The sequence below is a fragment of the Oryctolagus cuniculus genome, chromosome 6, assembly GCF_964237555.1.
Source record: "Oryctolagus cuniculus chromosome 6, mOryCun1.1, whole genome shotgun sequence".
Classification (NCBI taxonomy): domain Eukaryota; kingdom Metazoa; phylum Chordata; class Mammalia; order Lagomorpha; family Leporidae; genus Oryctolagus; species Oryctolagus cuniculus.
In genome coordinates this window covers 20095743-20118867 of record NC_091437.1, presented here as the reverse complement: position 1 = coordinate 20118867, position 23125 = coordinate 20095743, and the positions used below count along the sequence as shown (strand labels likewise).

Here is a 23125-nt window from a genome sequence, read left to right as displayed (position 1 = left end):
GGGCCACCTTCTTCTGCTTTTCCCAGGCCACAGCAGAGAGCTGGATAGGAAGAGTAGCAGCCGGGACCAGAACCAGTGCCCATATGGGATGCCGGTGCTACAGGCAGAAGATTAACCTACTATACCACAGTGCCGGCCCCCAGATTTCTTTTTAAAGTTGTCTTTTTTAAAAAAAAGTATTTATTTACTTGAAAGGCACAGTGACAGAGAGAAGGGAGGAGAGACAGAGAAAGAGATGTTGTGTCTACTGGTTCACTTCCCAAATGGCTGCAGCAGCTGGGGCTGTACCAGTACAAAGCCAAGAGCCACAGGTTTCCCATGTGGATAGCAGGGGCCCAGGGACCCAGGCACTTGGTTCATCTTTTGCTGCTTTCCCAGGCATATTATCAGGGAACTGCATCAGAAGGAGTGAAACTGGGGCAGGACTTAAATCTTCACCCATATGGGATGCTGGAGTCTCTGGTGGCAGCTTAACCTGCTTCACCACAACTCTGGCCAGCCTGAGATTTTTTAAACACCTTAAAATCAAAGGTCAAGAGAACATTTGTGGTGTGGATTAAAGACAGATGTCTTAGAGGGACTAACTGCTTAGAAAATTGAGGCGCTGTGCATATATATATAGATATAATTTTTTCCTTCATTTGACAATCTACTCCTAGGATGATATTATATATAGAGGTATGAGTTATTCTTTTAAGTTAAGGACTATCTGAGCTTTTTTCATATCTTGGGGAAAGGATATACTGAATATCTGGAAGCTTGGAGGATGCAATTAGAATTTAGGAATATAAAATTGTTAGAATCAGACAGGATCTCAAAGAAGGAAGACTGCCTCAGCCCTATAACTTCTGTCAGTTGTTATTTAACAGTTGTTCTCAATATTTCTTAAAGAACTTTCAAATAAGTATCATGTACATGAAGTTATTTATAGGTGAAACAAGCAGCAATCTGATGTCTGAAATTTTTAAGGTCGCTGTCTATTTCAGAAAATTAGTGCATTTACTGTTTACATGTAACCTATAAAATAAAGGCTGTGTAGATATACAAGTAAACACAAGTAGTATAGTTCCTCAAAGAAATTCTTACTGTTTTAAGAGTAAAGAGTCCTTTGTATTATTTTTTGCTTTATTAGAGAACTTGGTGTATATACTTTACTAACCTGAGACCCTCCCCACCCCCAGCTGCTCCCCCAAGTCCAGTTTTAACATCTTTATTCTCGTCTTTGGCAGTGGCTTGAACTTGGCACCTGTAGCACGACTCAGAGGTACTTGGGAAAAGTTACCAAGCAAATATGAGAAACATCTCCAAGATCTACAAGACCTTTTTGATCCATCTAGAAACATGGCAAAGTATAGAAATATCCTTAGTAGTCAAAGCATGCAACCTCCAATAATTCCACTCTTCCCTGTTGTCAAGAAAGATATGACATTTCTACATGAAGGTATTTGAAAATTAGCATGTTCAGTTTCACCTAATTCTGTAGAATTGTATTTGTTATATTTAATATATATTCCATCTAAATGATTAATGTCACTAGAGCTCTATCCAACTAAATGCAGCAAATTTTAGGAATCCAAAACCCATACTGTTAACAAAAACTCACTGGAGTGTTCATTTTATGTATCCAAATGCAAACTTAACTCATCAAGGTTAGACTGATCACATTGATTGTTTAGTAATTTTTGAAAAATTTTTATTTATTTACTTGAAAGGCAGAGTTAGAGAAGGAGAGACAGAGAGAGAGATAACTTCCTTCCATTGGTTCACTCCCTAAATGGCCACAACGGCTAGGGCTGGGCAGGACTGAAATCAGGAGCCAGGTGCTTCCTCCAGGTCTCCCTACTGGGTGCTTGGGTCCAAGCACTTGGGCTGTCTGCTGCTGTTTTTCCAAGTGCATTAGCAGTGAACTGGTTCATAAGTGGAGCTGCTGGGACTTGATCTGGCACCCATATGGGATGCCAGCTTCACAGGTGACGACTTAACCTGCTGTGCCACAGCAACAGCCCCAGTAGTATTTTTCTTCCAACTCAAACAGATAAGCAACTACTGAATTTTGACAAAGCAACTTTACCAAAATAAAACATTGCCTGCATTCTGGAAACTGTTTATGTTCCTTCCCAATTACTGCTTTTGTGTTTCACCATAAAGTTTACTGCCTTAACTTCTCTTGTTTATGCTTATTTTCATCTGTTTCAAAGAGTGACAGAGAGAACCGTATTCCATTAGTTGATTCAGTCCTCAAATACCTCCAACTACCCGGGCTGGGCCAGGCCAAAATAGGAGCCTGGAATTCCCTCTGGATCTCCCTTGTGAGAGTCAGAGGCCCAAGCAGTTGAGCCATCATCTGTTGCCTCCCAGTATGCATTAGTTGGAAGCTGGATTGAAAGCAGAGTAGCCAGGACTCAATTTCAGGCACTCTGAAATGGGATTCAGGTGTCCCAAGCTGCAACTTAACCCACTGTGCCATAACAGAAAAGTATTTTTAACTCCATTTTTCCATAAAATTTCAAAATCTATTACTTTGTTTTTCTTTGAAAGGCATAGAGACAGAAAAAGAGCTTCCATCTACCTGGTTCACTTCCAGATGCCCACACTAGCCAGTACTGGGTCAGGCAGAAACCAGGAGTTTGGAACTTAATCCAGGTCTCCATGTAGGTGGTAAGGACCCAACTCCTTGAGCCATCACCATTTATCTCCCAGGGAGCTCAGTGCAGGAACATGGAATCAGTAGTAGGCCTAGGATCCAAACACAAGCACTCCAGTATGGGATGCAGGTGTCCCAAGTGGCATCTTATCCATCTTCTGTGTACTTTTGGAAGTCTCCTGTAAGTAGAATGATAGGTTATGTTTGTTTTCTTATGTCTTTTATTTTTAGCTTACTTTGATCAATCAACATTAGATTTGTGAAAATTTTTCGTGTTTTTGAGTGTAGCAATATTTGATTTTCAACATTACTCAGCATTTAGTTACAATGCAGTACAGTGGATCCATCTGTTCTATTGACTGGCATTTGGTGGTTTCCGCGTTTGACCTATTGTGAATAGTGCTGCTGTGAATGTTCTTGTTCATATTTCTTAGTGCACATGTGTTTTTGTTAGCTATATGTTATATGCATGGTGAAAAGCATGGTGTAGATCCTGATACTCCCATAATCAACTTTAGAGAACAGTTTGGTATTATCTGCTAAAGTTGACTCTTGGAACTCATTCCTGGTCTCCTGCTTGGGTGACTGAATTCCAAGTTCTTGATGGATCACATGCTGCCTCTCATGTTGTGCCTTTGCAGGGAACTGGCATCAGGAGTGCAGCTGAGACTTGAACCCAGGCACTCCAGTGTGGGATAAGGGCATTCTAATCCACGTCTAAATGCCAGGCCAAGTGCCAGCCCCTTGAGTATTCTTTTGTTAATTATTACTTTGGATTTTTTTGCCCATATTTTATTTTTAGATTATCTTCGTGTTTTATGTATTTGAAAGAATTTTTTATACCTTTGGGTATGATGTGATTTTTTTTTTGCCTCTCTAACTTTTGATGAATAGAAGTTATTAATTTTAAAAGCCTGATTTATTAATCCTTTACTATAGAGTTTGCTTATAATCTACCTGATATGGTTTTTGTATATAGTATTTTTCCTGCTTTATTAAGTTGATAATTGTACAATATTTTATTTTTTTAAAGTACACTAGATTTTATTTCATGTATATTTGTTAGGATTAGTTAACTTAATATTCATTAGTACTTTGTTGTTCATTCCTTCTTGCATTTCACGGATTTCTCATGATTGGGTAGATTTGGGGTCAGGGTGAAGTTTTTGTCTATAGAACACTGCTTAGTATTCCCTAATGTGCAAGTCTTCTTCATTGGAAATACCTTGATTTTGTTTATCTGAAAATGCCTTTACTTAATAATCAGAGATGTATATTTGGTTGACCGCTATCTTTTTTCAATAATTTAAGATAATGTTGCAGTGTCTTCTGGCTCCCATTGTTAAGGTTCAGAAATTAGCTGTTAGTCTTACTTGCTGTTCCCTTGATTATAGTATTGCTTTGTTAATAGTGCTTGTTATTATTTTGCCTTTCATCTTTTTTGTTTCTAATTTTGCTATGATGTGAGAGCTGGTGTGAAGTTTTATTTTTTCTGTTTTAATTCTTACTGGGTTCTTCTCAGTAGCTTATTACTTTAGATACCCATCTGTGAGTATATAAAATCTTAAAAGTAAAAAGTGGAAGTTTGAATAAATAGCTTTTTGATCGTCTTGAACCAATGGTATGTTATGCTTCATTGGTTTTGGAAGATTTTCAGTAATTATGTCTTCAGATATTTTATCTGCTCCCCCCTCGCCTTTTTTCATATTTATTTATTTGAAAGACGGAGTTACAGAGAGAGCGGGAGAGACACAGAAACAATTTCCATCTGGTTCACTTCCCAGATGGTCACAGTGGCCATTGCTGAGGCAGGAGAGTGCCACGAATCTGGAACTGCATCTGAGTCTTTCACAGTGGGTGGCAGAGGCCCAAGTAGTTGGGCCATCTTCTCCTGTTTACCCAGACAGATTATTAGGGAGTTTGATTGGAAGTGGAGCAGCTAGAACTTGAACTTGCATACTGATAGGGGATGTGCATGTTACAAGTGGTGACTTAACCAGCTGCACCACAATGTGGACCCTTTTCTGGCCTCTCCTATAAGGACTGTGGTTTTACCTCTGTTACCTGTGCCTCTCTTACCTCATATATTCTTCTCTGTAATTCTCATCTTTTTGTCTTTGAGATTTTACTTAAATTTGAGATGTAGAGTTACAGAGGAAGAGAAAAAGAGAAAGATCTTCCATCTGCTGGTTCACTCTCCAAATGACTCCAATGTCTGGAGCTGGGCCAGTTTGAAGGCAGGATCCAGGAGCCTCTTCCAGGTCTCCCTCATGGGTGCAGGAGCCCACATACTTGGACCATCCTCCACTGCTTTCCCAGGACATTAGCAGAGCTGGATTGGAAGAGGGGCAACCAGGATGCTAGTGAGCCGGTGCCAAAGGCAGAGAGTTAGCCCACTATACCACAGCATCGGCCCTCCATTTTTTTGTTTTGCCATACTTCATTCTGATACTTTATTCTACCCTGTAGTCTAGTTTATTAATTCTCTATTCAGCTGCTTGTAATGTCTTGTTAAATACGTAACTCAGTTCCTGATTCAAGTTATTATGTTTTTTTTCAGTTTTATAGTTGTTGTTGTTGTTGTTGTTGTTGTTGTTTTTGACAGGCAGAGTTATTGAGAGAGACAGAGAAAGGTCTTCCTTCTGTTGGTTCACCCCCAAAATGGCCGCTACGGCCTGCGCACTATGCTGATCCAAAGCCAGGAGCCAGGTGCTTCCTCCTGGTCTCCCATGTGGGTGCAGGGCCCAAGTACTTGGGCCATCCTCCACTACCCTCCCTGGCCACAGCAGAGAGCTGGACTGGAAGAAGAGCAACCAGGACAGAATCCGGTGCCCCGACTGGGACTAGAACCCCGGGTGCCAGCGCCGCAGGCAGAGGATTAGCCTAGTGAGCCACAGCACCGGCCAGTTTTACAGTTTATTTAACATTTTAAGTTTTGTATTGTTTGCCAAAGTTCTCAGTATCGCATTAGTTATTTTTAAAGTTAGTCTCTGACAATTTTATAACCTGTATCCTCTTTAGGTCTGTTTTTTTGTTGTTGTTGTTTTTGTATTTAATTATGTTAGCTTTCCTCCTCATGCCTGGTTATTTTTGGTAAGGTAATGAATGTTTTGTATAAAAAATTGCAGAAATAATAAGAGGTTTCAAACGATGATCTGTTCCAGGGAAAAATAAAGCTTGCACCTGGCTGCTAGAAGTGCCAGCATCCAAAATCACTGTAATGCATTTTCAAATGGATGAAGATGCTTTATCAGTTCAATTTTATTCTTGCACTCATACAGTTCATCCTTAGTCCCAGAATATAGTCCTTCAGATTCCAAAACTTAAAGCATTGGTTATCTAGTTGGACTTAAGTTACTTTTCCTTTTACCTGAAAAGACAGACTGGCTATACTGTTTTTTCACCCCATCTACCCCGCTTCGGAAGTCGTGAGATATTCCTGGGGCAGCGCTTGAGATGCTAGCGGGCTCCTGTGCATTATTCTTACAAAGTTTCACTGTCTTGTTAGCTTTTTTGATACTTTGTAACATTTTACGTTTTCTGTTTTTATCCGTCTTTTCTAATTTTTCTCAGCAGAAAGATTCCGATTACCTAGCGATAATGTGGTAGCTGTAGCTGGTGTTAATTCAGTTCCACTCTTTTATCATAAGGATTTTTTTTTTTTTTTTTTTTTTTGACAGGCAGAGTGGGCAGTGAAAGAGAGAGACAGAGAGAAAGGTCTTCCTTTTCCTTTGGTTCACCCCGCAATGGCCACTCCGGCAGTGCTCTGCGGCCAATATACCGCGCTGATCCAAAGCCAGGAGCCAGATGCTTCTCCTGGTCTCTCATGCGGGTGCAGGGCCCAAGGACTTGGGCCATCCTCCACTGCCTTCCCAGGCCACAGCAGAGAGCTGGACTGGAAGAGGAGCAACCGGGACAGAATCTGGCGCCCCGACCGGGACTAGAACCCGGGGTGCAGGGACCATCTATTGGTTCATTTCCCAAGTGGCTGCAATGGCTGGAGCTGGGCCTATCCAAAACCAGGAACCAGGAGCTTCTTCCATGTGGGTTCAGGGGCCCAAAGACTTGGGCCATCTTCTACTGCTTTCCCAGACCATTGCAGAGAGCCGGATTGAAACCGGTGCCCGTATGGGATGCCAGCACTGCAGGTGGTGACTGCTGCACCACAGTGTCGGCCCCAAGGAAATGTTGTTATAGGATTCTAATACATTTTTATGACATGCTGCCTCAAAACATAATTATATGAGTTGAGACTATGGTAATTATCTTTTTTTCCAGCTCTTGTTGAAAACTGGACAGTTCTTGTCCCCAGTGTATAGTTGGTGTTTACTATGAAAAAGAGACTGCTATGTGTTTCAGACTCATGTGGTTCTTCCTACTTGGCTTCAGGACTTTGGAGTTCCACTGAGGCACCTCAGGGCCTACTGTGATAGATAAATTGGTTACACTAACTGTTTAAGATAGATGTGACTGCTTGTCCACCCTTACAATGAGTCCTTTTTTTTTTTTTTTTTTTTTTTTTTTTGGACAGGCAGAGTGGACAGTGAGAGAGAGAGAAAAAGGTCTTCCTTTGCCGTTGGTTCACCCTCCAATGGCCGCTGCGGCCCATGTGCTGCGGCCGGCGCACCGCGCTGATCCGATGGCAGGAGCCAGGTATTTCTCCTGGTCTCCCATGGGGTGCAGGACCCAAGCACTTGGGCCATCCTCCACTGCACTCGCTGGCCATAGCAGAGAGCTGGCCTGGAAGAGGGGCAACCGGGACAGAATCCGGCGCCCCGACCGGGACTAGAACCTGGTGTGCCGGCGCCACAAGGCAGAGGATTAGCCTAGTAAGCCACGGCGCCGGCCTTCAGTTGAGTCTTAAAGATGTGCTACACACTAAACGGAGAATAATAGCCATCATTATGAAAGAATGTGAAGATGAAAAATCTTCTAGTAAAAGTAGAAAGGAAATACAAAGAAACAATAGGAATATTTCAGGAAAAATGATAGGAAGAAGTTGTTACCTATTAGTAATGACGTTATATGTAAATTCTCCAATTAAATGACACTGAGTGGCTGAATGGATTAAAAAACAAGACCCATCTATTTGCTGCCTACCTACAAGAAATATACCTCCTCAAAATTATACAGACTGAAAATGAAAGAATAGAAAAATATTTTCTGTGTTAATGGAGAGCAAAAAAGAGCAGATGGAACCATCCTAAAAGCAAATGAAATGAACTTAAACACAAAAACTATTGAGACCAAAAAGGGCATTATTTAATGTTTAAAGGGATCAGTTCAACAGAAAGGTGTCACTGTCGTAAATGTTTATGTACCCAATGCCAGGGTGCCTGGCTATTTAAAACAAATTTGCAGGGCTAGCGCTGTGGCGCAGTGGGTTAAAGCTCTGGCCTAGAAGCACCCACATCCCATATAGGCGCCAGTTCTAGTCCCAGCTGCTCCTCTTCCAATCCAGCTGTTTGCTATGGCCTGGGAAAGCAGTAGAAGATGGCCCAAGTCCTTGGCCCCCTGCACCCACATGGGAGACCTGGAAGAAGCTCCTGGCTCCTGGCTTCGGATCAGTGCAGCTCCAGGCATTGGTGGCCATCTGGGGAGGGAACCAGCGGATGGAAGACCTCTCTCTCTCTCTCTCTGTCTCTACCTCTCTCTGTAACTCTTTGAAATAAAATAAATCTTTAAAAAAAAAAAAAACAAATTTGCATGGACCTATAGGGAGACATAGACACCAATTCAATAATAACAAGGCATTTGAGCATCACACTTTCATAAATGGATGGATCCAGGTAGACAGAAAATCAACAAAGAAACAACAGAGTTAACCTACACTATGGCCCAAATGAATCCAGTTCATATATACAGAACCTTTCATCCTGTAGTACAGAATATACATTATTTTCATTAGTAGGTCATAAAGGAAGTCTAAGCAAACTCAAAAAAATTTAAGTCATACTATGTATCTTTCCTAACCACAAGAGAATGAAGCTGGAAATGAACAACTCTAGAAATTCAAGAAAATACGCAAACACATGGAGACTGAACCACACTCTCCTGGTTGAATAGTGGGTGGCAGAATAAATTTAAAAAATTACTGGAAACAAATGAAGATGACAACACAACGTATCAAAACTTCCGGAGTACAGCTAAAGACACTGGTGTAGGCAAAGATTTCCTTGAAAAGACTGCAGAAGCACAGGCAATAAAATAAAGACAAAAATAGGCAAATTGGATTGGATTAAGCTAAGAAGTTCCTGCACTGCAAGGGAAACACTCAGCAAAATGAAGAGTCGACCGACAGAAAAGAAGATACTTGCAAACTCTGTAATTGGTAAAGGATTAGTATCCAGGACCTATAAAGAGCTCAAGAAACACAGCAATTAGAAAACAGTCCAGTTAAAAAAATGAACAAAGTACATTAACAGACAGTTTTCAAAGGATGAAATAAAAATGTCTAAAAGGCATATAAAAAAATGCTCAGGATCACTAGCTTTCCAAAAAATGCAAATAAAAACCACAGTGAGGTATCACTTCACCCTAGGTAGAATGGCTGTCATCGAAAAATCAAAAAACAGTAAATGCTGGTGAGGATGTGAGGGGAAAGGTACCCTAATGTACAGTTGGTGTGAATGTAAACTAGTACAATCACTGTAGAAGACAGTGTGGATAGTTTTCAGATATCTGAAAATAGACCATGTGACCCTATGACCCAGCCATGCCACTTCTGGGACTTCACCCAAAGGAAATGAAATCAGCAAATGAAAGATTATTTGTACCCCCATGTTTTTTGCACCTGGTTTCACAATAGCTAAAATATGGAGTTAATCCAGATGTTCATCAGTTGATGACTGTAAAGAAAATATGGTATATAAACACCACGGAATACTGCTTAGCCATTAAAAAGAATGAAACCCTGTCTTTTACAACAAAATGGATGGCACTGGAAATCATTATGCTTAGTGAAATAAGTCAGTCTCAAAAAGACAAAGATGTTGTTTTCTCTGATACGTAGCAGTTAATGCAGAATACAAAAAAATGTATAAGAATCAAGTGGTGATTCTGGGATATGATTGTCATTTTAAGCCCTTGGCTGTACTCCTGCAGATATCTGGTCTTCCTACTTTTTACTTGTTGAATATGACTAGTGATTAATTAAGCCTATGAATAATAGATTAAAATTATGTCTTTGCAAAAACTCGTGAAGAGAGGAAAGAGGTGGAGTTCAGGGAAGAGTAGGGAAGTGAGGAAAGTGTGATTATCTTCTTGGAACTGTAACTGTGGAATGCATAAAGATCTGTTCTTTTTATATTTTTTTAAAAAGAAAAGATGGGAAAAACACATGACCCTTTAAACATAGTGGTCTTTTTCTTCTGCTTTGGACTGAGTAAGCTAGCAAACGGGCTGCATCTGGTCTTTGTGCTGGATTTCTTCAACAGAAAGTAGAACATTTTGAAAGTTGCATGAATTTTTTTTTTTTAAGAGAACTACTTAACATCAGAAACAAAAATAATGGAACTTATGAACAGACTTGTGTTAGTGAATGAAGTTAGGACTGTAAAGTCAAATTCTGGGAGAAGAAAGGTAGATGGCTCACCGAAGAGGCAGCCATTGCTTAGTTTTAATTACTGCCTTTGGGAAAAACACACCTGATATTATTTAATCTTTCATCCTATACGTTTTTTTCTTCCCCACTCCAAGAAAAGTCAAATTCTTGTATTTACGGAATATCTTATAATTACAGTTCATTTAACAATTTTTGTAGTATTATAAATCAAAGAATACTTGGTGCGCTTGAGTTAAGTAAGCCCAAAGATGACCTTGTGACCTATTGGTAAAACCTATGTTTTCAAATTGTCCCCAAGAGCTCACGGGGGTACCTGCCTGAGAGTGGGCTGAGCATCTGGAGAGTTAGGTTTTAGGGTGTGCATGTTGTATAGATATTCATATAAAAATGAAATTGGTTTTATTCTATAGGAAATGACTCCAAAGTAGATGGTTTAGTAAACTTTGAAAAATTAAGAATGATCGCCAAGGAAATCCGTCAAGTTATTCGAATGACTTCTGCCAACATGGACCCAGCTATGATGTTCAGACAGAGGTATGGCATTGACGTGTGTACAGTGTTACGGAGTGGTACATACTCTCCGTTATTTTTACCATTTATTCATCATCTGCCATTTGTTGTGCTTTATACTTAAGTGCCTTACACAGTCTGGTTTTTTTTTTTTCCATCAGAATAACCCTAACAGGTTATAGCTTGCCTTTTATATAAGAGCTGAAGCTCAGAGCAATTTTTACATGATTTGCTAAAACTTGCTGTGTATTTATATTACTTTTTTGAATGCATTATAGTTCATTATTCAAAATAGAAGCAGATACTAAAAACAAGATGATCTTTAGACAAATTATTACAACAAATGTTTTCATCTTGTTTTTAACTTAATTTATAAGATATTAATCTGCATGTGTCTTTTTGCTGAATATTTTTAAGGTTCTACTTGTAATTCATATTTACAGTCTTCTAAAACATATTCCTTGCAGTTTATAATCCTGCTGTTTATTTGTATATAAGTGCATTAGGCATTTAGGAAGTACAAATTTAATCATGTTCTGTCTTCTTTAAAAATGGAAAATACTTGTAATTCTATATTAACCTGGTCTATTAGGAATTATTTTAAAATTCATTTTTAATGTAGTTAAAAAGACTTCTTCATATGTATGTGTAAAGTTTATAAAAAGTATGTTATTGAACTCTGAGTTTTGAGGTGTAAATAGACATTGTGGTTTTTAACTTCTGGTCTGATTTTCTTTGGAGTCTATGTGTATGCCTTCTAATATATAAGGGATTAAAGCTGCAAGGACTTAAAGAGGCAGACACAAAACCTGTGTCTTCAAAGCATATACTGTATTAAGGATATAAGAATACTTTGTAGTTTAGCAACCAGAGAATTTTTGTAACCAAACAGAACCAGGGTGTGTCAGGATTGTTTTTTGGTTTTATTTGTTTTGTTTAATATTGGTGTTCAGTGCTATTGTTTTGTAAACAGTTAATCTGGTGGTTGCTGTAGTTGAGATCCTCCAGATATGGAGACAGCAATGTGCTAAATCTCTTATTCCCTCCCTAGCCCACTTCTGCCCCTTGAGAATCATTGCATGAGAGATGGCACTGTTAACAGTGTGGAATCAGAAAACAGTAAGAGCCAGGGACTAAAGCAGACCTTGAGGAGGGCTTGATTGTTTTTTGTTTTTGTTGTATGTCCTTGTCTTGTGGCCCTCCCAATCCTTGTTGTCTTACATGAACCTCCATTTTACTCTCATGTTATCACCTTGTCCCTGAAACAGTGGATTTGTGACCCTGCCAGACAGCTGATAATGCCATAATTGCCAGCTGAGCTTCCATAATACATGTGGGAGAAAATTAATAAGATTAATAAGCCTGATTTTTTTTCTTGGGAAAGAGTTGAGTAGATAATGTATGGGAGAAGTAACCATTTATATTTAGTTTCAGCTGAAGTTTTTGTGAATTAGTTTTGTTAGTACTGAAATGTAGTATCTTTCCTTGAGCAGATTGTCTATTTTGTTACTGTATAATTTATTGTGGACAGAAATAACTCCTTTTATTTTAACAGTATTCAGTTGACTTTAGAGAAAGCCTTTGATCAGTTAGATCAGTTAGGATATAAAGATAACAGTGTTAAAAAGGTTTTGGTTTGTTTTTAACCTAGCATCTTAAGTGGTGTATTAACTATTTAACCACTGGGCCAAAATGCTCACCACTTGACTGATATTTTAAGTTGGATTTACTGGTTAAAATTTCTTTGAAGATACACTGTTAGAGAAACTTCAGCACTTAAAAATGAAATTTTGAGTCTCTGTTGCTCATAATGTCATCCTGTCATTTAAATAAATAACTTAAAAATCCTTTCTAGAGAAGTTCAAAAATTCTGTTCCTTTTAAAGTTTATTTTTACCTAAAGTTTTAATTCCAAATTTGTAGTAAGTAAATGATTTTCCTTAAGTGTCATAATAATTTAGGGTTCTCAGTGAGTTGTTTTTAAAAAAAAAAAAGTGTTCTAAAGCATATCTTAAAAGACATTGTGGAGTGTTTGATGTTCAGTATGTATCAGAACTCATCATCTTTCCCCCTGCATATCTTTAAAGTCATTGAACTGTTAAGCTACTTTGTATCCTAGTAAAATTTGTCTGTTCTATTCTGTCTGCATAGTTTCTCTGACTCTCACTTGTTGTCTTTTTTCTGTGCTTTCCTATTCAAACACATGCTTCAATGTTTGTGGCTCTTGCTTACAGGAAGAAGAGGTGGCGGAGTCTGGGGTAAGTGTAGAGATGAACGCAACTGGAATGAGAGTTGTGCAACTCTTAACATATACTGCATCCTTTTCATTAATGCACGACAAAAAACAGCATGCGTTCTATTAACCCTGTCAACCCACATTCCTGACAAGTGCCTTTTGCTAACAAGGTGAAAGTAGTAATAGAACTAGCTTTATTTTTCCCTTTACTTTTCTGTTATTGACATACTGAAGTCCTTTTCAAATTTTAATGTAACAGGATCCAGTTAGATGGTAACTATAGTGGATATTTGTTATATGCTTGCTTTGTTCCATACTGTTCTAAGCACTCCAAATGAATTATCTTACTTAATTCTCCTACCACCCTGTCAGTAGATGCTATTATTCTGATGGGACACATGGGGAAGGTAAAGTTGTCCAAAATCTTACCGCTTATTAATGGTGAATCCAACCCAAGTAGTCTGATTCCAGGGTCTACACCACTTTGTTTTAGTCAAATGCCATATTTTGCGAAAGTGAATACATCCTGTAAGTTTCTAGAAATGGAGGAAAGATCTGTTCATAAAGGTTGCATATTTGCAGTGATTTTCCAAAAAAAGCCAACCTTTATCTAAGCTGTACTTTAAAATTGAACTAGATCTACTAATGCCACTAGACATTGACTGAACTCCATTTAAATTCTTACAAACTTTAATGAAAGACTCCTTACCTCCCTTTAAAATTGTTACAGAATCAGAAACTGCCACCTTTTGTTTTTAAAGTAGTTTGAAGTCTCTGCTCATGCATCGCCTAGCTATTTGGAATCCTAAAAGGTTAAAAATCTCATAAAATTATATATTTAGTCCTTTTGTTTTTAGGTATAAAAATATGACTTTTCTTGATGGAGGAATTATGTTAAGACTAGTAAGTCATGGCATTAGATGGCTTTTAGTCCATGTTAAAAGAATTTTTTTCTGAGCCACCTCATTTACTTGAGTCTTGTCTTATTTGTGGTCTTGTTTTTTCATTAAAGTTTGATGAAACTTGACTTTTATTCTTTGTTCTCTCTTTCTGTGTGTTTCTCATGTACTATTATTATTTTTGTATCATACATTGGTGTCTTGGTCTTCTCTGATTTTTCTCACTGAAAATAGAAATTGATACCTGGCATTACAATTGTAATGAATTGTAATTGTAAAGAATATTTGACAGTATATTTTAGTGGGTATTTGGAGTGATTGAAATGTTAACACATTGACTGTTCAGGTTTAAAGTTGCTTTGTGTGATGACTGATGCTTGCAAACACTAGGTATTTTGGTTTCCCATAGTAGTACCTTTTGTTTTAGAAGTAGTTTAGGAGACTGCAATATTTCTGTTTTTTAAATTTGATATCTATCCTAGATTTTTCAATACTCTGCCCTTTTTTTTCCTCACATATCAACTAAAAGCTTTAAGTTTTGTATTATAATATTGAAACTTTAGTGCATTTCTTTGAATGCATGACATCAGTATTGTTGAATGTGTTATTGTTTGTAGCACCAAGAAAAATCACTATGGTGTCAAGTTACCACTGAGAATTTTTAGTCTGTGCTCTTACAGCCTTAGCTTTGGGTTTTTTATTGTGTAATATTCTTGTGCATACATAAACAGGAAAATACAAGCCAAGTCATTTGGTTTAGGTCTTTCTAAAACTTCATATTCAGAATATGAATCTGATGAATCTCTTTTTGAGTCATTAGTCCCTGGGATTATTTGGGTTGATTGGTTGGCTGGTTGATTGGTTGGTTTTTGTTTCCTGCATAGTAGTGCCCAATCTCTTAGTAATGCAGCATTTCTTAAAACATGTCCTGAAGAAAGATATACTGGGCTTTTAGATTGGCTTTGCAAATATTTAGAGCAAATCTATTTTTGATATCAGTTTTCAGAATGTTGTTGAACTTGTCAGATTCACTACACCTTTATAATCATTTGGTTCCTGAGAGTCAAAAGGGTAATTCATTAATCAGATTTTCTTCCAAATCATTCTGCGGGTCTTAAGGTTTCTGCATGTGGAAGTAGTAACAATCTTATCACAGTTTTGGCCAGACAAGTAGCGATTGAAGATTGCCGTTAAGTGTAAGACACACCTCTATTTCAAAGATCTTAAAATGTGAAAGAAAAAGGCTGGCACCCCAGCTCACTAGGCTGATCCTCCGCCTGCAGCACCGGCACACCAGGTTCTAGTCCTGGTCAAGGCGCTGGATTCTGTCCTGGTTGCTCCTCTTCCAGTCCAGCTCTCTGCTGTGGCCCAGGAGGGCAGTGGAGGATGGCCCAAGTGCTTGAGCCCTGCACCCGCATGGGATACCAGGAGGAAACACCTGGCTCCTGGCTTCAGATCGGCGCAGTGCGCTGACCGTAGCAGCCATTTAGGGGGTGAACCAATGATAGGAAGACCTTTCTCTCTCTCTCTCTCTCTCTCTCTCTCTCTAACTCTGCCTGTCAAAAAAAAAAAAAAAAAAAAAGTGAAAGAAAAAAATAACTGTAATACCTTTTCAATTAGGTTCTACTTACTTTATTATGAAAACTAGGATACTAGTGTTTGTTTGAAACTAGGTATGTGAATACTGAAGAACAAATTGTATGATGGAGATCTGACATTTAAAATATTTGTATATAAATAGGTTAGCTGAGAAAATTCATAGGTGGTACCCTTAGCATTTTGGAACAGCAGCTGCCTTCATAATAAAGAGCATGTAAGAGCTTATATTTGCTGGCCTTCTTTAGAAGCAGGAGCAACATTGTGATTGGTATTTTCTGTTGATTTTGCATGTAGTTGTTGTGGAAGGGGATTTGCCAAGAAATACAGAGTTTGGTGCAGCAGTGACTTGTGTGAATTGTGATTTTTTTTCCACCCAGCTTGCAGTTCCGGTATATTCAGAAGCATTGCAAAAGTAAAATCTAAGATCCTCAGTTGTAGAATCCAAATACTGCCTAACTATTCCAAATGTTATTGGAAGCACTAAGTAGCTTTTTATTGCATTTCTGATCTTGACTATATGCAATTAAATGTAAGATATCTTATTGGTTGTTCTCTGAAGTTTGACTAAAATCTGGTTACTGGTAAAATTGATTCACATCCTCTGAGTGAGTCTGCTGCTATAGGCAAGAATGGTGACTACAATATTGTGTTCAAAGCAGCACAGAAAAGCAAAGCCACTCAAAAAGCTTACCTAACAGCCTTGATGTAGAGATCTGACTGTGGATAGACTTGTCCTGATACTGCCCCTTGCCATATCTCCAGGAGTATAGGTGGCCTCCAGAGCTGGAGGGATGCCTTTTCTTTTCACAGTTGTGCCATGAATTGCATAGGCATAAACACTGACTAGCTAAAATATGTCACTCTTTTGAATTCTACACTTTGTCAAACCTGTTCTTAATCCAGAACATTGCCTTGTGTACCAAATTACTTTGCATTAATGCTCTTCATCTTTTAACTCATTTGTATCAGCATGCAATAGCATTAACAGAACAAAATCTTTTCCTCTTCCATCTCCTTGCTGAATATCATCTTTATAGCCCCTTATTGTGATCTCCATCTTCCTGCAGGTCACTGAGTCAAGGCAGCACAAATTCAAACATGCTGGATATTCAAGGAGGTAGTCACAAAAAACGAGCACGCCGCAGCTCTCTGCTTAATGCCAAGAAGCTGTACGAGGATGCCCAAATGGCACGGAAAGTAAAGCAGTATCTTTCTGGTCTGGATGTAGAGACAGATGAGGAGAAGTTCCAGATGATGTCCTTGCAGTGGGAGCCTGCATATGGTACCTGTGAGTACAGGTTTGCATTTATGTGACACTAAGGTGCACAGCAGCATGGAAACTTCTCCAAAATTATGCTGTGGTGCTAATAAATTGTTAAGTTTGTTTCACAAAAGATTATTGACATACTGCAAGCTGTTGTTTTTGTCATTGACAGTAGCCTTGCCTAAACAAACAGTTACCCTTTTTTTTATTCCCTCCTATTAGTACCCAAAAATGTAAATGAGAAAAGATCTGCTAAATCATCTGAAATGTCTCCAGTGCCTATGAGATCAGCTGGCCAGATTGCTAAAGTCCACTTGCATCAGCCCCACAGAGTAAGCCAGGTCCTTCAGGTGCCAGCTGTGAATTTGCATCCTATCAGGAAGAGGGGACAAACTAAAGACTCTGCGTTGAGTGAGTATTCACAGTTAATATTGCATTCTTTTAATTGCAATTTCCAGGAGACTTAGAGTTACAAATCATTTCAGGTGCTCAGAAGATCAGCTGTTGTAGGCCATGTAATAGAATCATCACTTCGTGGGTCAGAAATGTTTGATTTTCTTCCTGCATTTGAGGACCACATATATGTTTTTATTAAATCTGATATTGTTCTTTCTGTAATGCTGAAATCCATTCAAAACCAGAAAGCTTAAAGCAGTACATCTTGTAAAACCAAGGGCTCCCTGCATTCAGTAAGTTTAATCAGATATCTAGTACAGATGGAACTACAAAAACTGAGAATGAAATTAATCATTCTAAGAATGACTGTACATTGATTTTTCATTGATGTCTCCTTCTGAAAACTTTAGAGTCAAGAAGAGAGTATAAAATATGTAAAGGGTCCAGCTTTTCTGTCTAGAAAGTACAGTCTGTCCTTTAAATACCAAAATTACTTCTTTTGATTGTTTTCACAGTATCATAACTTAAACTTTTAGATGGAAAGCTAGATTACTTTTGGTTCCTAACATCGTTATTATTCAGTTCATGCATAGTACATATTCAGTAGAATTTTGTGAATATTAACGATCTTATTTGAGATATAAAACTGAGTAAGAGGCTGGCGCCGCAGCTCACTAGGCTAATCCTTCGCCTGCGGCGCCGGCACACCGGGTTCTAGTCCCGGTCCGGGCGCCGGGTTCTGTCCCGGTTGCTCCTCTTAGAGTCCAGCTTTCTGCTGTGGCCCGGGAGTGCAGTGGCAGATGGCCCAAGTCCTTGGGTCCTGCAGAATTCATGATTGTTTCTGTATGGGAGACCAGGAGAAGCACCTGGCTCCTGGCTTTGGATCAGCAGGGTGCGCTGGCCACAGCATGCCGGCCGCAGCGGCCACTAAGGGGTGAACCAAAGGAAAAAGGAAGACCTTTGTCTCTGTCTCTCTCTCTCACTGTCCACTCTTGCCTGTCAAAAAAAAAAAAAAAAAAAAAAAAAAAAAAGACTGAGTAAGAAATATCCCCTCCTTTGCCAGATTTTCAGTCTGGTGATACAGGCACGTAGCAGGTACCTTGAGTGCAGTGTGTTTGCTGTTATGCCATAGCTGCTTACAGAACCAGGGAAAGAACAAAAGAGGAACTTCTAGCAGAGGCAGTGATAAGGTAAGACTTTGGAAGAAGAAGGTGAAGTCAGTCTCCGAGGTCACTGAGGAAGGAGGTTAACAGGCGGAGGCAAGAAGTTGGTGCCTGCTGAGTGCTGGCTGGGTGTTGGGGGCCCTTTGCTGCCTGAGTGTCCTTTGCGTTTGCAGTGTTGATGGACAGTAATAATGACACCTAAGACTGAGAGGCCACTTCGTGCTGGACACCATTCACATGCCTTCCTGACTGTGTATATTCTTGTCATCTTTAGGTTAGTTGTACAGCATCAGTGATATTTTGCCCTTATTTCATGGAAGGTCAGGGTAGCCCACACACTCCCAGTAGGTCATGGAGCTAGCAGTTGAACCCTGGCCGCTAGCTCTGAAGTACTTGGTTTTACCACTCTATTTAACAGCTCTCTAGGGTGAGAAGGAGTGGTTATAGGTAGGCCACAGTTAGAACTTGCCATGCTAAAGGAAAGTTGTGAGTGGGAAGCCATTGAAGAGATTGGAACAAGGGAAAATTAAGATCCAGTTTATGTTTGAAAAAGATGAGAAGAAAGCACAGTGAGACTGGAGGTAGAGGACCTGGATCCAAGACCTGTTTAACAGTTAAATTGGAAATTGCTTGGGGCTTGGAGTCCTTCAGTGTCTTTGAAATTTAGAATTGTATGCAGAATTGGCAAAGTGTAAGAACTGAAAGAGGGACAAGTTTAACTCTGGTGTCTTGGATATCCTCAATGGAGAGGCAGGGTTCCTTGTACCAGGTGGCTTTCTTAATCTTGCTGTAATGTGGCTTTTATGGATAAATAAAACTTTATTTAATGAACAGTAGTGGGATATACTATGACTTAAATTTTTTCATGATTCCAAGGCTTCTTGTCATCATAGTTGGGCTTACTTTCCTAGTTAAGAAGTGCATCAGTGGCTCTCTGACATTTCTTACAGAAGGCGTATGTAAAAACATCAGTACATTGAACAAAACCATTGCTAAGTTTGACCTATGCTAACCCAGACCAGCTTGGATCCAGAGTAATGAGGGAATGTTTCCAGTGGGCCCCATACTACTTTACTCTAAATTCGTGATTGTTTCTATTGTTTACTTCTCTCCTGTAATGTGAATTTAGTGCTCTTGAAAAGGGCTGGACTGGCAGCCCTGCACCTCTTCTGTATACTCTCAGCACAGACACACCGCAGGTAATGACAGTGCCAGTGTTTCCGCACTGCCCCTGCCACGTGCCTCGTTCTGAGTTGGAGAGGCCACCTCTAAAGGGGGGGAAGAGTTGGAATCCATGCCTTCTGTATTCAGATTGCAAACAAGTATGTCGATTTGGAGGGTGAAGCACCATATGCAGACTGTTAAATTGGTTTCCCTTATGCAAAAAAAGAAGCAAATGATTGAACTATTTTGGTCTGGTCCTTGCTAACAGCTATGTTTTTGAACAAGTAACCTGGAGGTGAGAATCTCTGTGTGCTATTACCTGGTCATTCGGTCCGTTTGTCATTTACACATTTCAGTTCCCTACACTAGCCACTGTGCATCATGGCTTTAGTTACGTAGTGATTTAGGCAGTGACAAACATTTTAATTGTGAAATGATGCTTATCTGCTTCTTTGGTTTTATTTTCAGGTACAAGTTTACCTCAGAAAGTTTTAGGAACAACTGATGAAACAAGCAGTAAGAAACATACGGAAGACACACTCTCTGTGGCATCCTCCTTACACTCTAGTCCTCCTGCCTCACCTCAAGGCTCCCCTCGCAAAAGTAAGACAAACCATTTCAAGCTAATTCTTCTCAGGGCCAGCAATGCTTCTCTGTGTGTATTTTGCACTGTTTAGTCTATAGCAGATAATAGAAAGCACAAAGAAAAGCATAACTGCTGGTGCTTATTTTGGATTGCTCATGTTTGTATTGAAGTGTTCAGATGCTTTTCAGGTATGGTGCTTCAGGTAGCTAGCTCTCCTATGCAAACTGTGATCCTTAACTTTCACAGAGTGCAAGCAAAGATAGGAATGGAGGCAGAAGACATCACCACATTGATCTGCACACAGTTTTGTTTTTTTTTTTTTTTTTTTTTTTTTACTTTGAAAGGTAGTTACAGAGAGGCAGAAAGAGAGGGAGAGATCTTCCATCCACTGATTCACCCCCCCAAATGGCCGCACTGCCAGACCTGGGCTGATCCGAAGCCAGTGGCCTGGAGCTTCTTCCAGGTCTCCCACACAGGTGCAAGGGCCCAAGGACTTGGGCCAGCTTGCTTTTACAGGCCATAACCGAGAGCTTGATCAGAAGTAGAGCAGCCGAGACTTGAACCGGTGCCCATATGGGATGCCAGCACTACAAGTGGTGCCTTTAGCTGCTGTGCCACAGTGCTGGACCCCAAGAGAGCATTCTTATATCCAGTGGTTCACTTCAAATGGCCTCCACAGCTAGGGCTGGGCCAGGGCAAAGCCAGGAGCTCAGAATTCCGTCCTGGTCTCCTACATGGGTAGCAGAGACCCAAGTACTTGGTCCGTCTTCTGCTACTTTCCCAGGTGCCTTAGCAGGGAGGCATTGGAAGCTAAAGCAACTAGGGCTCAAACCAGTATCCCCCCCCCCTCCTTTTTTTAAAGATTTTTTTATTTGAAAGGCAGACTTAGAGGGAAAGAGAAAGGAATCTTGTATCTGCTGGTTCACTCCCCAGATAGCCACAATGGTGGGACTGGGGCAGGCCAAAGCCAGGAGCCTGGAACTCCGTTCAGGTCTCCTATGTAGGTGGAAGAGCCCCAAGTACTTGGAACAACATCTTCTGTTTTCCTAGGCATGTTAGCAGGGAGCTAGAAAGGAAGTAGTAGAACAGTCAGGACTGGAACCACCACTCACATGGATTGCTGGCATTGTAGGTAGCTGCTTAACCCACTGCACCACAATGCAGGCCCCATCAAACCGACACTGATAGGGGATGGCAGCCTAACCCACTGCATCACAGCACCATCCCTTATCTGTGAAAATTCAAGATGTTGTCATACATTTGAAGTTTTCTGTAGAATATTTATAAATAAAAATTTCTACAGGAAATTATTTTTAAACAACTTTAAGGTTTAGAAAAAAGCATATTAGCTTGATGTTTTCCTTTTTTTTAAAGTAATATAGTATTATCTTTTGATTAATCATGATTTAAAATAACCTATACCCTTATGGATTTTTACAATTAAGCTTAGGGAGAACTTTCAAGATGAAAAACATGAAATCCTTATTCATTTCATGCATGTAGATGCCATTTCATGGAAGCGGCAAATGTGGCAAACTAAATAATGCACAGGATGGTACCCGAGCAGAGGGAGGACAACCTTATGAGTTCTAGCAGGAACCATAAGCTTCCAGAACTTGTCTCAGCTCCTGTGGTCTAAATTAAATCTCCTACCCTGGGGTTCATTCTTATTTGTGCCATTTGTGTGGCAGTGATGTCAAAATTGATTCTGTTCCCTGCTAACACTATGTTACTTCAGGCAGTTTATTTGTGAGATCACATTTCCTGCCCGTAAGATGAGGAACAATCCATCTATTTTAGGGACCTCATATAAGATTTAAATAAAATAGTATATGTGAAGCCTGATGCATGCTAAGTGTTTAAGTGTGTGGGAGTTTGTCTTCTCTCCCTGCTCTCTTGCTCAGCTGCCCTTTCCAGCCTCATATGCTTGAGACTGTCTATAATGCGCATTTAGATTTTACTAAGGAAAGCTTAATACAATCAGAACAGATAGTGCATAAAATGCGTGTGCTTCTAAAACAGGTTTCTAATCCTCTGTGAGTCATATACTTGTACACAGCTTTGTAAGACACTCGGAACTCTTTGGTCTCTTTACCTGTCCATGCAGTGCTACCCAAAGTGCCCCTCTTCAGATCCTAGTGAATGAGACTGGCAGAAGTACCTCTAGTCAGACAGGTAGTGCAGGTGAACAGGGCCCATGTGTCCCTAATGCTCATGCTCAGGAAGACTGTCATGTCCCCCACCGCATTATCCTAGTGTCGACAGTTGTCGAATGAAAACCTGGTCGGATCTAATTCGATGTTTTATGCCTGAATGTAGCATGTAAATAGAAGTATCAAGGATAGGAAAACACCCATTGATTGCTTCCTCCTTGCAACAGAAAACCCCCCTCAGCACGGGAACAGAGAAGTCTCTTCTCCTTTATGGCTTCAGTGTGTGGCCAACAATTGATCTTTTTTATAGATTCGAGAGCCTGTCACAGTCAGGTCTAGAATCTTTAGAGATCAAAAGAAGTTCTTCTACTCAAAACTGCTTGATTTTTCCAACAAATGTGCTATCAAAACCACAAATGAATATGATACTTGTGTTTGCACACACAGGTTCTTGCTCATGGTCTGTGATTGAACAAAGTGTCACTACACTGAGTACTTTATTAGGATCTGTTCCTAGTTTTTCTCAATTTTGGAATTAGGTCTTTGTTTGCTAACAATTAAGAAAAAAGCCTATTTGTGTGTTTTGTTAAAAGATAATTTAAATAAGAATATTTAAGAAGTAAAAAGTCAAGAAGTCTTAAACATTCATTTTCCCTAATGTTTAAGAATGGCAGCCTCGCTACCTTGGACTTACAGTAGGATCAGAAATTTTGCTTTATAAATACAGCAGTTATGTATGTTATTTTTATGTCTTACTTGGTTTTAAGTAAGCTTTTACTTAGTAAAATCTAGTTGAAAATTCTATTGACTTTTGCGAAATATTGTTATACTTGTCATGTTCTTCATTATGATATTACTAACATGGCTTGTTTTCTGATAGTTTCTGACAGGAGAAAAGTCTTTTCTCCCATGTTTTCTTGCAATGGCTATTGTGTTTATGGTGTAGTA

The 23125-nt window shown here is 39.5% G+C and overlaps 1 protein-coding gene across 14 annotated transcripts in view; it reads left to right on the top strand.

Annotated features, from left to right (window-relative positions):
* RAPGEF6 (Rap guanine nucleotide exchange factor 6) overlaps window positions 1–23125 on the top strand; it is a 205911-nt gene that overhangs the window by 169049 nt on the left and 13737 nt on the right. For 12 of the 14 annotated variants that reach the window (XM_070076077.1, XM_070076083.1, XM_070076081.1 and 9 more), the window contains 6 exons: window positions 1230–1441; window positions 10619–10742; window positions 12952–12975; window positions 16519–16739; window positions 16938–17126; window positions 19907–20041. In XM_070076077.1, the coding sequence (XP_069932178.1) occupies window positions 1230–1441; window positions 10619–10742; window positions 12952–12975; window positions 16519–16739; window positions 16938–17126; window positions 19907–20041 (905 nt within the window). The remainder of the gene's footprint in view (window positions 1–1229; window positions 1442–10618; window positions 10743–12951; window positions 12976–16518; window positions 16740–16937; window positions 17127–19906; window positions 20042–23125) is intronic. The other 2 variants (XM_051844171.2, XM_051844181.2) reach the window with 1 other exon arrangement.